The following is a 13,748-nucleotide window of genomic DNA, read 5'->3' as shown; positions in this document are numbered from 1 at the left end:
ACCTTGAAGCTGTATCTTGAATTTACTTATAGTAAACACTACAATGTTAACAGCGGGCACAAGAGGGAGGGGCATTAACCCTGATGTCCTGGCCAAATTCTGGCTTGAGTAATTATATTTTACCTCCCTTAGATGCATAGGGGGTATCTTCTTTGCTTCGCCTGCCTCTCGAGACTAAGGTGAGGCTGGAGTAGTTAATGTGCACAGAGAAGAATGTGCATCTGTAGAAGTGGGGTTTTTACCCATGAAAGCTTATGCTCAAATAAATCGGTTAGTCTTTAAGGTGCCGCCGGACTCCTGATTAGTATACTAACACCCTTCCATTGTCACGCACCTTATATACTCAGAACATGAAAACAAAAATAGAAGAGCCAGCCTGCCTCAACTCCCCAAATAACTGTTGTTGTTAATACTGCATCTTTATTGTGTATATTACATTTTCAAGGTCAAATATTGCAAATATATTCCAAATCAAAAGGTAAACTTCTATTTTATCGGCACTCATATCCTTCAGAACAAGAAAAACTTCTAGGGAAAGACATCTGACCTGTTGTCACCAGTGATGCAGGCAGCACAAGTTCCTGTTGGCTCGTCACTCTGCTCATAGTAATGAGCATCCACGTGAGCTTCCTCAGTTTTGTTCTTCAGGATCTCACCAAATTTATCTGTTCCAATGCACCCAAAGAAAGTTGCTGCTTTGTAAGGGCTCTGGATCATCCACTGCCGATGGAAAGAAAAAAAAAATACAAATAACTGAGAATGTTTGATATATACTTTTTTCCACCTCTTTAAGTCAGGTCACATACTCTGTGCCATAGGTTTTAAAAAAAAGTATTAGATACATTAACTCAGGAAAGGTTAATAAAGGATTCACATAGAATAATGTTGAGGGTTTAATAATTCAAAATTAAAGTAAAACTCATGAGTCCTTCTGATACTGTATTCAAATATAATGATGTACTGTAAAAAAAAAAATCACTTGCCTGTGAGATCAGATACATCAGTGAATCTGTGTTCCCTCAAAAGAACTTAAAAGGGATTTTGTGTGGTTTTTTTAAATAGTAATTGCAAAACAGAAGAAAACAAAACACAAACGGAAGAGCAAAACAGAGGAAGACAGTACATTTGAAAAAAATAGAAAGTCTACAATGTTCACAATATAGATTTTAAAAATGCAACTAGCATTGAAAATAACCCTTTGTATTTAACAGTTATATGCAAAATAAGGGAATTATCCTATCCACACTGGTAAATTATATGTAAAAATCTCTGTCCTGAACTTTACTCAGAGCAATTCTGCAAATTGATTTTTAAATAAAGAGTATAGCTGTGTAGTGCTGCTAAACTGTTGGGTTATTTCACAAAGCTTCTCTTTACAAAAGAAGGACAGATATATCAATCAACTGTAACTGATTCTGTGTTGTGTGCTAAAATGGGAAAAATAAAATTTAACCACAAGATAAAACTGGCAGTGACCTAAAAATATAATAAATGTCATGAAGAAACAATACAAAACTCTACCCTGGCAGTCATGAGTCAACCAACTGAAGTCATTATAATTCCCCCTACTTAAAATCAGTAAGCTTATCCACTCAATCTACAGTATGAATTAAAGGCAACATGAATTTACTGCATGCTAAACCCCCACTTATAATTGTTTCCTAATCAAGATTTAAATAAATGATAATGTCTCCGTTACAAATCTGTGGGTTGTAGAAAGTTCAAGTAACTGAGCTGGAAATACAGTCTTAGTCATGTCTCCATTATTATTCAGTTCCAGAGGAAAAAAGGGCTTTATTCACATTAAAAAGTCTTCACTAATTAGGAAAAAGTGGACAAAACTGAAAATGTGTTATCTTTATTGGAGCAACAGAAGTTTTTCACACACAAAAATGTATCTTTGATGAGCTATGCAGACCTATTTGTTCTTATTCTAAATTAATAAAGAAAGTAACTGAACCTTTACAGAATAAGGAATTTTTTATGTAAGAGACTGAGACGTTACACAGAATACTTTATAAAACCAATAGTTGAACTCTTTCAGACAGATTAGTTTACTATCTTTGAAGGCAGGGGAAAGCAGTACAGATTATTTTATAAGATTAAGAATACCATACGCTCCTTTATGGAATGCAGGGAACCAGTTTCAATGTTGATAAGAGGAGACAGGTTCAAATCTTGTGTTCTCTGCCAAAAAGTGTGACTTACTCTCACAGATTACTAGAATTTGCAGGGTATACTATGGACAGCACTTAAAGCATCCGCTCTTTATGAACCCTGCCAATTCCTCAAAAATCCCTGTGGAATTTCACAAACTGCCCCTTGAGGATCTAACACATTTTAGCAAACAACATATCTGTTTTTTCATCCTTATATACCATCTGATCAAACTTGGAGCATTAACACCACTCATGTACTATATCATAGATCTTTATGAAAAAGTATATATGCTACAATGCCACAATTTTGACTATGTGCAGCAGGTCAACTGAGTTTAAACATGCAACTTGCCATCAAATATTCAAATCAAGGCTGGCCTTGGCAGGCAGGTGATCAGAGTGGTTGCACTGAGGACCAATTTCCAAGGATGTCATTCTCTCTCACTCCAGGTAAATCCGCTTCGGAAGGAGAGGTCAAAAACATTTTCTGGACTGGGTGGCTGAACACTTAGGTCCTGCATGGATTCAAGTCTATACCAGTCTTCATTTTCAGTTTAAGTACAGGTGTCCTGATGTATCAGAAATAAAGGTTACTTACTGAAGTTCTTTGAGATGAGCCTGCGCATTCCTGTTACTGGGAGATGTGCCCATGATACAGCAGAGATTCTTCAGGTGACGGTGCCTGTCGAGGGGCCTGCGCACACCTCTGAACATTCCAGATGCATGCATATGAAAAGGGGGTGGGGCATGCTCACTGCCTCAGTTCCTTCCACATGAACTTCAAAGCCTGGCACAGCAACAGAACTCTGAGGAAGAGGGGACCGTGGACTGGCAGCATGACTGTGCAGAGGCTTTTCCCAAAAAACTCCACATACTGAAAGGTTTCTTCTTTGCGTGACCTCTGCACATTCCCACTTTGGCGAGTTCAACTAGTAGTGATATTCCTCCCAAAAATGGTGGGTTGAGGAGTGTTAGTTAAATAAGGATTGCAATATTACTTTGCCTTTGTGGCAGATTTACACAAGTTGAAAGAGTAAATCTTAGTAAACATATGTACTGAGTGCCATAGGTCTGGCAAGAATATGTCTATGGCATACAATTAAGGTGATCTCGCCAATGAGCCAGCATAAGAACACTGCTAACTTATAACACTCTTCCAATGTAAAGCCTGACGCTTTTGGATGGGTGCTGGGCACTGATGACATTTCCCTAATAGTTACCCCTATAGGACAGGGACGGCCAACCTGTGGCTCCAGAGATGCATGCGGCTCTTCAGAGGTTAATATGCGGCTCCTTGCATAGGCACTGATTTTGAGGCTGGAGCTACAGATGCTAACTTTCCAATGTGCTGTGGGGTGCTCACTGCTCAACCCCCTGCTCTGCCCCAGGTCCTGCCACCACTCCTCCCCTTCCCCCAAGGCTCCTGCCCCTTCCCCTGAGCATGCCATGCTCTTGCTCCTCCCCCTGCCCCACCAGAGCCTCCTGCACACTGCAAAACAGCTGATTGCAGGGGGCAGGAGGCAAAGGGAGGGAGGGGGGTAGGGTGAACAGACAGCAAATGTGAAAAATCAGGACATGGGGTGGGGGGAAATAGGAGCCTACATAAGAAAAAGGCTCAAAAATCGGGACATCTGGTCACCCTAAAGGGGGGTAGTGAATGGGGGTCTGCTGACATATTACTGTGGCTCTTTGTTAACTCTCATTGGTTAATTCTGGCTCCTTCTCAGGCTCAGGTTGGCCACCCCTGCTATAGGATAACTATTAGGGTAAGTAGTTCCCTGGGCCAGTAATTCTCAGCCTGTGGGCCATTTGCAGCCCAGTCAGCACACAGCTAGGACCCCTGTGACATCTTCAGGGCCATATAGGAAGTATATATATTGTATGGATGTGGCCTACATAACAAACACAGAGAGCTGCATATGTGGCTCACACTGGTAAAAAGGTTGAGAACCACTATTATAGGCAGTGAAAAACATGGGTGATTTTCTGAATTCTTTGGATCTAGTGAAGTAGAAATGCTTTATTCACATTTAATGAATGTAACTGAGCTTTCTTTCAATGGGACGTGGTCTTGGAAAGAATGCTGACAAATTTATTGCCAGATTCTCATAATAATTGTCAACACTTTGGGAAAGATGAGGGTGAAGGAAAATTTCATCCTCATGAAATACTGTAAAATGAAGGTCACCCATAAGAGCCTGAAGCTCATTGACCCTTCCTGCAAATGTTATGACAATAAAGAATGCTGTTTTCACAGAGAAATTAAATAGAATGCAATTGGCCATTGGTTTCAAAGAGGGCTTCAATAACCCTATGAGGTCTAAGTTCAGGTCCCAAGTTGGTGTTGGGTCTTTCACTGTAGAGTGACTGAACACACTCTTGCTGTTTACTAGATCAGGAGTCCCCAAACTTTTCACGGTCACGCCCCCCTTCCTTACCCTGTCCATACCCACCCCCACACTCCAGGAACCAGGCTGCAGCAGGGGTTGGAGGATGGACAGGATAAAGGGGGCCGAGGTTATGGCCGCAGCTGGGGATGGGCCTGGGACCAGGAACAGAGCTGTGGCTGGTGCTGGAAGCAGAAGCCATGGCTGGGGGCCAAGACTAAGGGCGGGCTGGGGCCAGAGCAAGGCTGGTGGCGCTACCTCCCCGGGCCCTGCTGCGCCCCCCTGAATGTTCATCCACACCTCATAGTTTGGGGACCTCTGTACTAGATGATGAGCTGAAAGAGCTCCTCTATACGTTACTAGAGAGGATAGGGACAAGGTAGTGGAGAGTGAAAATTTTCTAGTATTGATGACATTGGGACTGAAATTGGAGAGATAATATTATTGTTTATCCACAGCAAAAGCCTTTTCCAATTGTGAAAGTAACAAGCAGGAGAAGATCATTTCTTGTAATTCGTCAGGAACTCATGAACTTGATTTTGAGCAGCATGGTCCCGGAGCCATCAAAGTCCCATGGCCCAAGCCGCAAGGTGAACAGACTCTGGGTTGGATGCTGGATCTATCTATCTGTTCTTCTCAGACAATAATTGCGGTGAAATTCGTAAGAACCAGGACAATTGAAGCAACTCAGAATACCTCTCATGCTGATGCAATAAGTATTACCTCCTATGATTTTTCAAAGACTCCTTGATATGAAGGGAATGGGAGGGAAAGGTGCAGAGGTGGGCTCTTCTCTAGTCCAGGAGAAAAACACCTGTTTTGGAATGATTTTCTAGGCCTCCTGATGAGCAGAATCTTTTGCATTTGGTGTCCAGACTAAGGTCTTTGGCTGGACATCCCCACTGTGGAAAATCCACTCTACTACTGACTGTTTCACAGACAACTCATGTTGGTTTTGAAGACTTTGGTTGAGCTGGCACGTAAGAGTACTGTCTCTTCCTGCAAGATGGAAAACCACCTGCTAAACATGATAAATACAGTTTCTAATGAACTACTCCCACTTTGCAGAATTGCTTGGAATCAACTCCCTCCTTGCTTAGTACATATGATCACAGACTATGTGAACAATTCTTCTTGAATCTTGAGGAAGAAGGATTGAGGGCCCATCTCACTACTAGGGATGTAAAATGTTAACCGATTGAATGTAAGCATTAGTCTTACTGGTTTACCTGCCTTAATCGTTAACCCACACACCAGCTGGATCGGCCCCAGCCAGCACTGCCACCAGCCAGATTGTGCCCAGCTGCTTAATCAGTTAACCATTTAAACAAAATATTTTAAATAGTTTGAACAGTTAGCTTTTTAAATGGTATTTACGTCCCTACTCGTTATCCACTGCTCCAAGATGATTATGTGTAACTTTCCCAAACATCTCTGGATCCTGTGCCCTTTATTATTCCCCTAAATTCCATAGAGACTTCTTCTATTGCTCCCAACTGCGGGAAGGACTGCACTTTGTCTTTCACCACTGTCTTGTAAGAAAGAGCCTTGAAAACATATTGGGAAGTGTCATAGAGTCAAATTAGATTACACAGTCTTTTATGAATGACCTCTAGAGCCCAATGACCCATAGCAATTCCTCTTCATGCCACGTGCAACAGAGACTATTATTCTCTAAAAGTAGGGAAAAGGGAAACAAAGTTGTGTTTAAGATTGGTTTGTGGCTCTCAAATATCCCATATGGCCTAAATTCTCCAGAATGAGGATGCTGGGTTGAAAGATGAACCAGATCATATCTCTTTAGTCTTTGTTTGAAAGGCTTTCCTCTGCTGTTGTTGGTATGGCCACCTTAGAGGAGGGTACAAACAGCACAGGGTATTACTGTCTGACACTGGTAGTGGAGAGCAGTGCCTCCATTTCTCAGGTGAAGACAGACCCAGAGATTGAGCAACTGAACTGGTTTTCCTCAGCTTCTCCATTGTGAAGAGACCTTTGCCTTCAAAAGGAAGGTCTTCTGCTCTTGGGTCTCAGCAGACAATCTTAAAGACCTTACACAGGAATGTCATCTTGAGGAGACAGTTCTAGAAACAGTCTAAATAGTCAACTGGTGCTTTCAGACTGCACCAACAGCTCTTCAGAGTTACAGCATTAGCAAGTTTACTCTAATCCTCAGACAATTTCTGAGCAAATAGCCATCTTGTCCCTTAGATGGTATTGGTATCTGGGAAATATTAGCAATCCTGATGACGAAAGAGACTGATAAATACATCTTTTTGTCAATGCAATCCATCTTTTGATCTTTATCAGCCAATGCAGACTGAGTTCTTGAATCTTTCTGAAGCTGCAGCTATTAGCATACTTACATATCAAAGCTGAAGAGAGAGGTCTGAAAGTCTCCTCATGCTAGCAACATTACCATGAAGCATCTGAAGCCTTCTCCTTAGTGTGATGTTCCTTCTAAGCAGAAGGAATTTTCAGTGCTGCACTTTTGAATCTTGGGTTCTTAGAAACTGATGTACTTGGCTAGGAGCATTGTATCCCTCTGCTCTGAAGTAAGCAGTAAATGGAATCTTAGTCACTAAACCCAACATGATTGCCTTTGCTCCAAATCCAGAAATAGAGGTCAATAGGGATCCTGGAGCTGATTTCTTAGAACCTGCTTAGAAAAGGAGACTGCCTCTTAGGGCCTTGCACAAAACCCAAAGATCCTGCTGGCTTAAAACCTACAGACTTGGCTGCTAGGACCTCTGAATGAAAGAAGCCCTGAAAAGGATTCTCTCTCTCCTTTCTAGTCCATGGGTTGAAGGACACAGAAAATACTGAGATGGGAAATGTGTATCACCAAGACACGTGAGGCCCTGAACTTAGGAATCTGAAGCATGGAAGGCCCTTGGAAGGCCCTGTTTGAACCCTGACCTCTTCACTGTGCAATCTGCCATATCTGATCCTGTCAGAACTGCAAATCACACCTGTGAGCACAGACAGCTCGACAACTATAAAACTAGCTAATATATTACCTGTTTACTAAAACCTAACATTAACTATCTTAACCACCACTTACCATTTTTTTAATAAATCAATAGAAAGACTGACAAAGGTCAATGGAGACAAGCTAGAAGTTTCAGGTCTACCCACAACTGCATGTGAAAAGAATTTCAGAGGAGGTTAGAGAGCCCCTTCATCAGCAAAATATTCAGAGCCAAAAGAGTCCCAAAAGGCACTACTTTCAGACTGTTTTACCAGCCTGCTGCACCCTGGGCATCTCTCTCAATAGTGAGAATATGGAGAGTCCCTTTGAAAATAATTTGTTATGAACACTTAAAATGGAAGGATGTAGGAAGGAGGTTTATCACAACTCAGCTTAGAAGACCATTAATGTAAGGAAAAAAATTGAAGTAAAAACTAAACCATTGTATGAATCTGGCAAAAACATATGCATACATTGAATACTCCAAAGCCCTTTGTACAGCAGGGACCAGAATATGGCATTTATAGTGTATACCACTGTTTATTAAGGAAAGCTGAAAGAGCTTTATTAACATTAACTAAGCTACTTGAGAGAATTATCTTGTAGACTCTTTTTACTGATACGTTAAGAGATGCAAAGATGTTAAGTGACATGCCCAAAGTCATACAGCAGTTGTGTAGCAAAGCAGTGAATACAACACAGGAATAAAGCTAGCCATGTAGTGCAGAGGTTCTCAAACTGTGGTCCACAAGCTCCATTCAGGTGGTCCGTGGACAGTTCCCTCTAAGGTGCGCACCTGGGTGGCTGCACACAAGAGAATGAAGGGCCACCCACCTAATTAGTTGACTTGCACAGGTGCGGCTCCACTACTTAGGAGCCTGGACCCTGAAGAAGACGCACATGTAAGGTGAGGTGGTGGCCTTGGGGGGAATAGGAGGTAGGTGGGAGGAGGCAGTGGAGTGAGAAGAGGGGATGGGAGAAATTTGGGATATGCAGGACTGCGGTGGCCAGAGAACAAGGCCACTTTCTCCAGCTCCAGGACTGCGGCTGCTGGGGAGAGATGGCCCTCCTTCCCACCCTCAGCTCTGTGGCTGCTGTGGTGGGGGAGAGACCCCCGCCCCGCCCTTTCCCAGCCCCAGCTCGGGGGGCTGCTACTGCAGAGGAGAGCGGGAGAGATGCCCCTCCTTCCCAGCCCCAGCTTGGGGGGCTGCTGAGGTGGGGGAGAGAGGGCACATCCATCGTATTAGAAAGGTAAGACTACAGATATTAAAATATGAATCGTGAGCTTTTATTTGTAGAACAAAAAAGGTTAATTATTATTAAGGTTTTTTTATACAGCGCTTTTATCCAAAGCGCTTTACAATAGTTAGCTAATGGTACAAACAACATTTGGAAAGATCATTAAAAGGTCCGCCAAGACCCTCAGCAATTTTCAAATAGCCCGTGAAAAAAAAAGTTTGAGAACCACTGGTAAAGTGTAATTGCAAACTACAGAATGTATCTGCTGTTATTGGAAGAAGTGTGGTATAAAGGTGAGAGAACAAGTATAGACTTCAGAGTTCTGAGGTGTATTACCAGTTCTGGCATAGATTCACTATTTGACCATCAGCATGTTGCAATCTGTGCATGCTTCAGCTCACCCATTGTACAAAAGGTATAATACTTGCTCCACAGGGACATTGCGAAGTGTGGTAAGTGTCTGAAAAATGCTTTCAAATTCTCCAATGAAAGGCACTGTGTAAGTACAAAGTAGTTAAATGACAATTAACCTGCCAGGACAGGTATCACCGCTGCCAAATACAAATACGATTTAATGTAGGATTTCTTTGTGACAGACTAAAATGATACAAAATATATGAAAAAGCACATCTATAACCCCCAAATAGTCATCTTTACTTTTCAGAATGCAAGAATGTGCCATGTTTGCACCTCCAGTAAATGCTGTGCAGTCTGAATGAACACATACCAACACCTGAATCACACCAAAAGAGTCTGAGTGAAAGGATCTCCATTGCTCTCTGTAGCGTTGATTTCATAAAGAGCAGTACTCCCTCATACTGTAAACATCTGCCTCTCAACTTCTATCAGCAACAGTATCAAAACCAGATGGCAAAGGTCAAGGCAAAATTTATTGACATTGATGAACTTTGACAGCCTCTATTAAATTACTTCTTCCCTTAAGGTGTAAGTGATCAAAGCAGCAGAGAGATTTTCACTCAGTCACATAACAAGCTATTTGTTGAGACTGAAACATCTGGTCAATATCTCCTAACACTGCAATTTCATGCACAGTTAGCAATAGGGTACATTTCTTCTCTTCTTCTTACAGGGTCCATAAGGGTGGCGCATATGGCTGATCATTTCATTCAAAACGGATTCAATTTGAGGCATTACATACAATTGTCTCTAAGCTTTATGGTGTTTTAAGTCTACCTGCCATCATTTTCCATCATCATTGCTGTTTGCTGTATGCTTCTGCTATAAAAGCCTGTAAGTATGACAGAGCACTTAAAGCTTAACAGCCTTTGACTACTGGAGTTAGAAAGCATTTAAGGCAACAGAGCCTTTAAAGTGGCAGGTCTTCATCTGCTGTCAAGAACTCCCAATACATTAAACTATTTACCATTTAGTAAAGCTCAGGCAACATAGTTTGTAAAAGTAATTTTTGTTGTCAAATCAAAGCCCTAGCTTATGCGTGCTTGAACTATTAGAGAACATTCTTTTGACTAATTTTTAAGTTATTATACATTTTCATAAACATAACAATTTAATATACAATTTACATTTCATTTAGAAAGAATGTGTGACAATTATAAGAATTTGGCAAAGGATAATCCTACTCCTGAATTGGAAAGAGCAGAAAGACACTGCAATTTTATCAATCCCATATGCTGAAAATTTTCCTCTTTAAATTCATGTATTTTTGTTGCCACAGCAACAAGTTGCAGATCACAGATAAAACATTTTACTGTACTAAGTCTGAACTCACAATCCAGTTCTTCTTTTGCAACTCCACCCAGCCTAGCCATTTTAAAAAAATTGGTTTTGTTGGGTGAGGTGGGATTATAGAAAAGCTAGTTTCTAATTTCTGGTGTATTTTTCTTCCATACACAAGAGAATGAAGGCAGTGAGGATGTTGTCCAGTTTAAGCATTTGCCTAATCACTGCTTAACAATAACTATATTTTAAAATAATCAGCCTCCTTTCAGAAAAAGTCTTCAGGTTTATTTATACACAGAGTTTACAATAAAGCAAGATTTAGAGGACATTGCGAAAAACTGATGTATGTTTAGTCCTCTGGGCTCTCTGACACTTTTCACAAGCATTTTATTGGCATATTTAAAAACTAATGCTGATCAGCTTCAGTTGTGCTCCCACCTAAAAGAACTTACCATCTTAAGCGGATGATTTACGATGCCTTATGCTGCCCAAATAAACAAAAAAGTAGTGTGTTCCCCTCCCCCAAAGCCAGATGAAGGGTGATTAGTATCATCCACTCAAATAAAAAATTAATACCATTTTGTATCTCAGTTAATTATTTGATTTTTTTTTAAAGTATATGGATTAATGAGCAGAGTTGGGTGGGGCCCAGTCAAGTTTTTGCACAATTGAAAGGTGAGAACTGTATTTGTCTATTTATTCAGTACTTGTATGTCTAACTACAGTAGAACCTCAGACTTACAAACACCTCAGGAATGGAGGTTGTTCATAACTTTGAAATGTTTGTAACTCTGAACAAAATGTTATGTTTGTTCTTTCAAAAGAAAACAACTGAACATTGACTTAAGACAGCTTTGAAATTTTACTATGCAGAAGAAAAATAATGCTTTTAACCATCTTAATTGAAATGAAACAAGCACAGAAAGTTTCCTTACCTTGTCAAATCTTTTTTCAACTTTCCCTTTATTTTTTTAATAGTTTACGTTTAACACCGTAAATGTGTATTTTACGTACTGTATTTGCATTTTTGTTTGTTTTTCCCATCTCTGCTGCTGCCTGATTGCATACTTCTGGTTCCAAATGAGGAATGTAGTTGACCAGTCAGTTAGTAACTCTGGTGTTCATAACTCTGAGGTTCTATTGTACTGAGATGTGTTATAGATGCCCAGACAACTAATAAGGAGGAATTATATTTTATCTCACTTTCCCCTGTTGCCCACCTCATCTCTAACATCTCAAAAAGTGCTGTAGACACACAAGACCATATCTTTTCCCAGGATCTGTAATTTGAAAATGCTTCTATTTGCCATAAAATACAGACTTGGCTGCTAGGGCCTCTGAATTAAAGAAGGCCTGAAAAGGATTCTCTCTCTTCTTCCTAGCCCATAGATTGAAGGAATGACACAGTAAATACTGAGATGAGAAATATGTATTGCTAAGTTTCAGAGTAACAGCCGTGTTAGTCTGTATTCGCAAAAAGAAAAGGAGTACTTGTGGCACCTTAGAGACTAACCAATTTATTTGAGCATGAGCTTTCGTGAGCTACAGCTCACTTCATCGGATGCATACCGTGGAAACTGCAGCAGACTTTATATATACACAGAGAATATGAAACAATACCTCCTCCCACCCCACTGTCCTGCTGGTAATAGCTTATCTAAAGTGATCATCAGGTTGGGCCATTTCCAGCACAAATCCAGGTTTTCTCACCCTCCACCCCCCCACACAAATTCACTCTCCTGCTGGTGATAGCCTATCCAAAGTGACAACTCTTTACACAATGTGCATGATAATCAAGTTGGGCCATTTCCTGCACAAATCCAGGTTTTCTCACATCCCCCCCACCCCCATACACACACAAACTCACTCTCCTGCTGGTAATAGCTCATCCAAACTGACCACTCTCTAAGTTTAAATCCAAGTTAAACCAGAACATCTGGGGGGGGGGGGGTGTTAGGAAAAAACAAGAGGAAATAGGCTACCTTGCATAATGACTTAGCCACTCCCAGTCTCTATTTAAGCCTAAATTAATAGTATCCAATTTGCAAATGAATTCCAATTCAGCAGTTTCTCGCTGGAGTCTGGATTTGAAGTTTTTTTTGTTTTAAGATAGCGACCTTCATGTCTGTGATTGCGTGACCAGAGAGATTGAAGTGTTCTCCGACTGGTTTATGAATGTTATAATTCTTGACATCTGATTTGTGTCCATTTATTCTTTTACGTAGAGACTGTCCAGTTTGACCAATGTACATGGCAGAGGGGCATTGCTGGCACATGATGGCATATATCACATTGGTGGATGTGCAGGTGAACGAGCCTCTGATAGTGTGGCTGATGTTATTAGGCCCTGTGATGGTGTCCCCTGAATAGATATGTGGGCACAATTGGCAACGGGCTTTGTTGCAAGGATAAGTTCCTGGGTTAGTGGTTCTGTTGTGTGGTATGTGGTTGTTGGTGAGTATTTGCTTCAGGTTGCGGGGCTGTCTGTAGGCAAGGACTGGCCTGTCTCCCAAGATTTGTGAGAGTGTTGGGTCATCCTTTAGGATAGGTTGTAGATCCTTAATAATGCGTTGGAGGGGTTTTAGTTGGGGGCTGAAGGTGACGGCTAGTGGCGTTCTGTTATTTTCTTTGTTAGGCCTGTCCTGTAGTAGGTAACTTCTGGGAACTCTTCTGGCTCTATCAATCTGTTTCTTTACTTCTGCAGGTGGGTATTGTAGTTGTAAGAAAGCTTGACAGAGATCTTGTAGACGATGGATCGTGTGGTGTGGTCAGGGTGAAAGCTGGAGGCATGCAGGTAGGAATAGCGGTCAGTAGGTTTCCGGTATAGGGTGGTGTTTATGTGACCATTGTTTATTAGCACTGTAGTGTCCAGGAAGTGGATCAAATAAATTGGTTAGTCTCTAAGGTGCCACAAGTACTCCTTTTCTTTTTGCAAATACAGACAGACTAACACGGCTGTTACTCTGAAACCTGTCATTATGCAAGGCACTGCATTTAGCCGTATGGAGTGGAAATCTATCAACTGCATGAAAAAACTTGTACAGATACAGACAGACATCATCTTCCTTTCCAAATGCAAACAGATGGACATCGTACCAAAAGGACTGAAGGTAAAAAATCCATTACAATCTACATACCACACAGACTATGCTGACAGCTTGTGCCACACGGTCTCAAATAAACAATGGTCACATAAACACCACCCTATACCGGAAACCTACTGACCGCTATTCCTACCTGCATGCCTCCAGCTTTCACCCTGACCACACCACACGATCCATCGTCTACAAGATC

At 41.2% G+C, this 13,748-nt stretch overlaps 1 protein-coding gene across 4 annotated transcripts in view; it reads right to left on the bottom strand.

Annotated features, from left to right (window-relative positions):
• Positions 1-13,748, bottom strand: part of ADK (adenosine kinase) — a 565,528-nt gene that overhangs the window by 292,616 nt on the left and 259,164 nt on the right. For all 4 annotated transcript variants that reach the window (XM_048858483.2, XM_048858492.2, XM_048858488.2 and 1 more), the window contains one exon: positions 548-720. In XM_048858483.2, coding sequence (XP_048714440.1) covers positions 548-720 — 173 coding nt within the window. The remainder of the gene's footprint in view (positions 1-547; positions 721-13,748) is intronic.

The sequence above is a fragment of the Caretta caretta genome, chromosome 7 (assembly GCF_965140235.1).
Source record: "Caretta caretta isolate rCarCar2 chromosome 7, rCarCar1.hap1, whole genome shotgun sequence".
In the NCBI taxonomy this organism is placed as follows: Eukaryota; Metazoa; Chordata; order Testudines; family Cheloniidae; genus Caretta; species Caretta caretta.
This window is presented reverse-complemented; position numbering and strand designations above follow the sequence as displayed.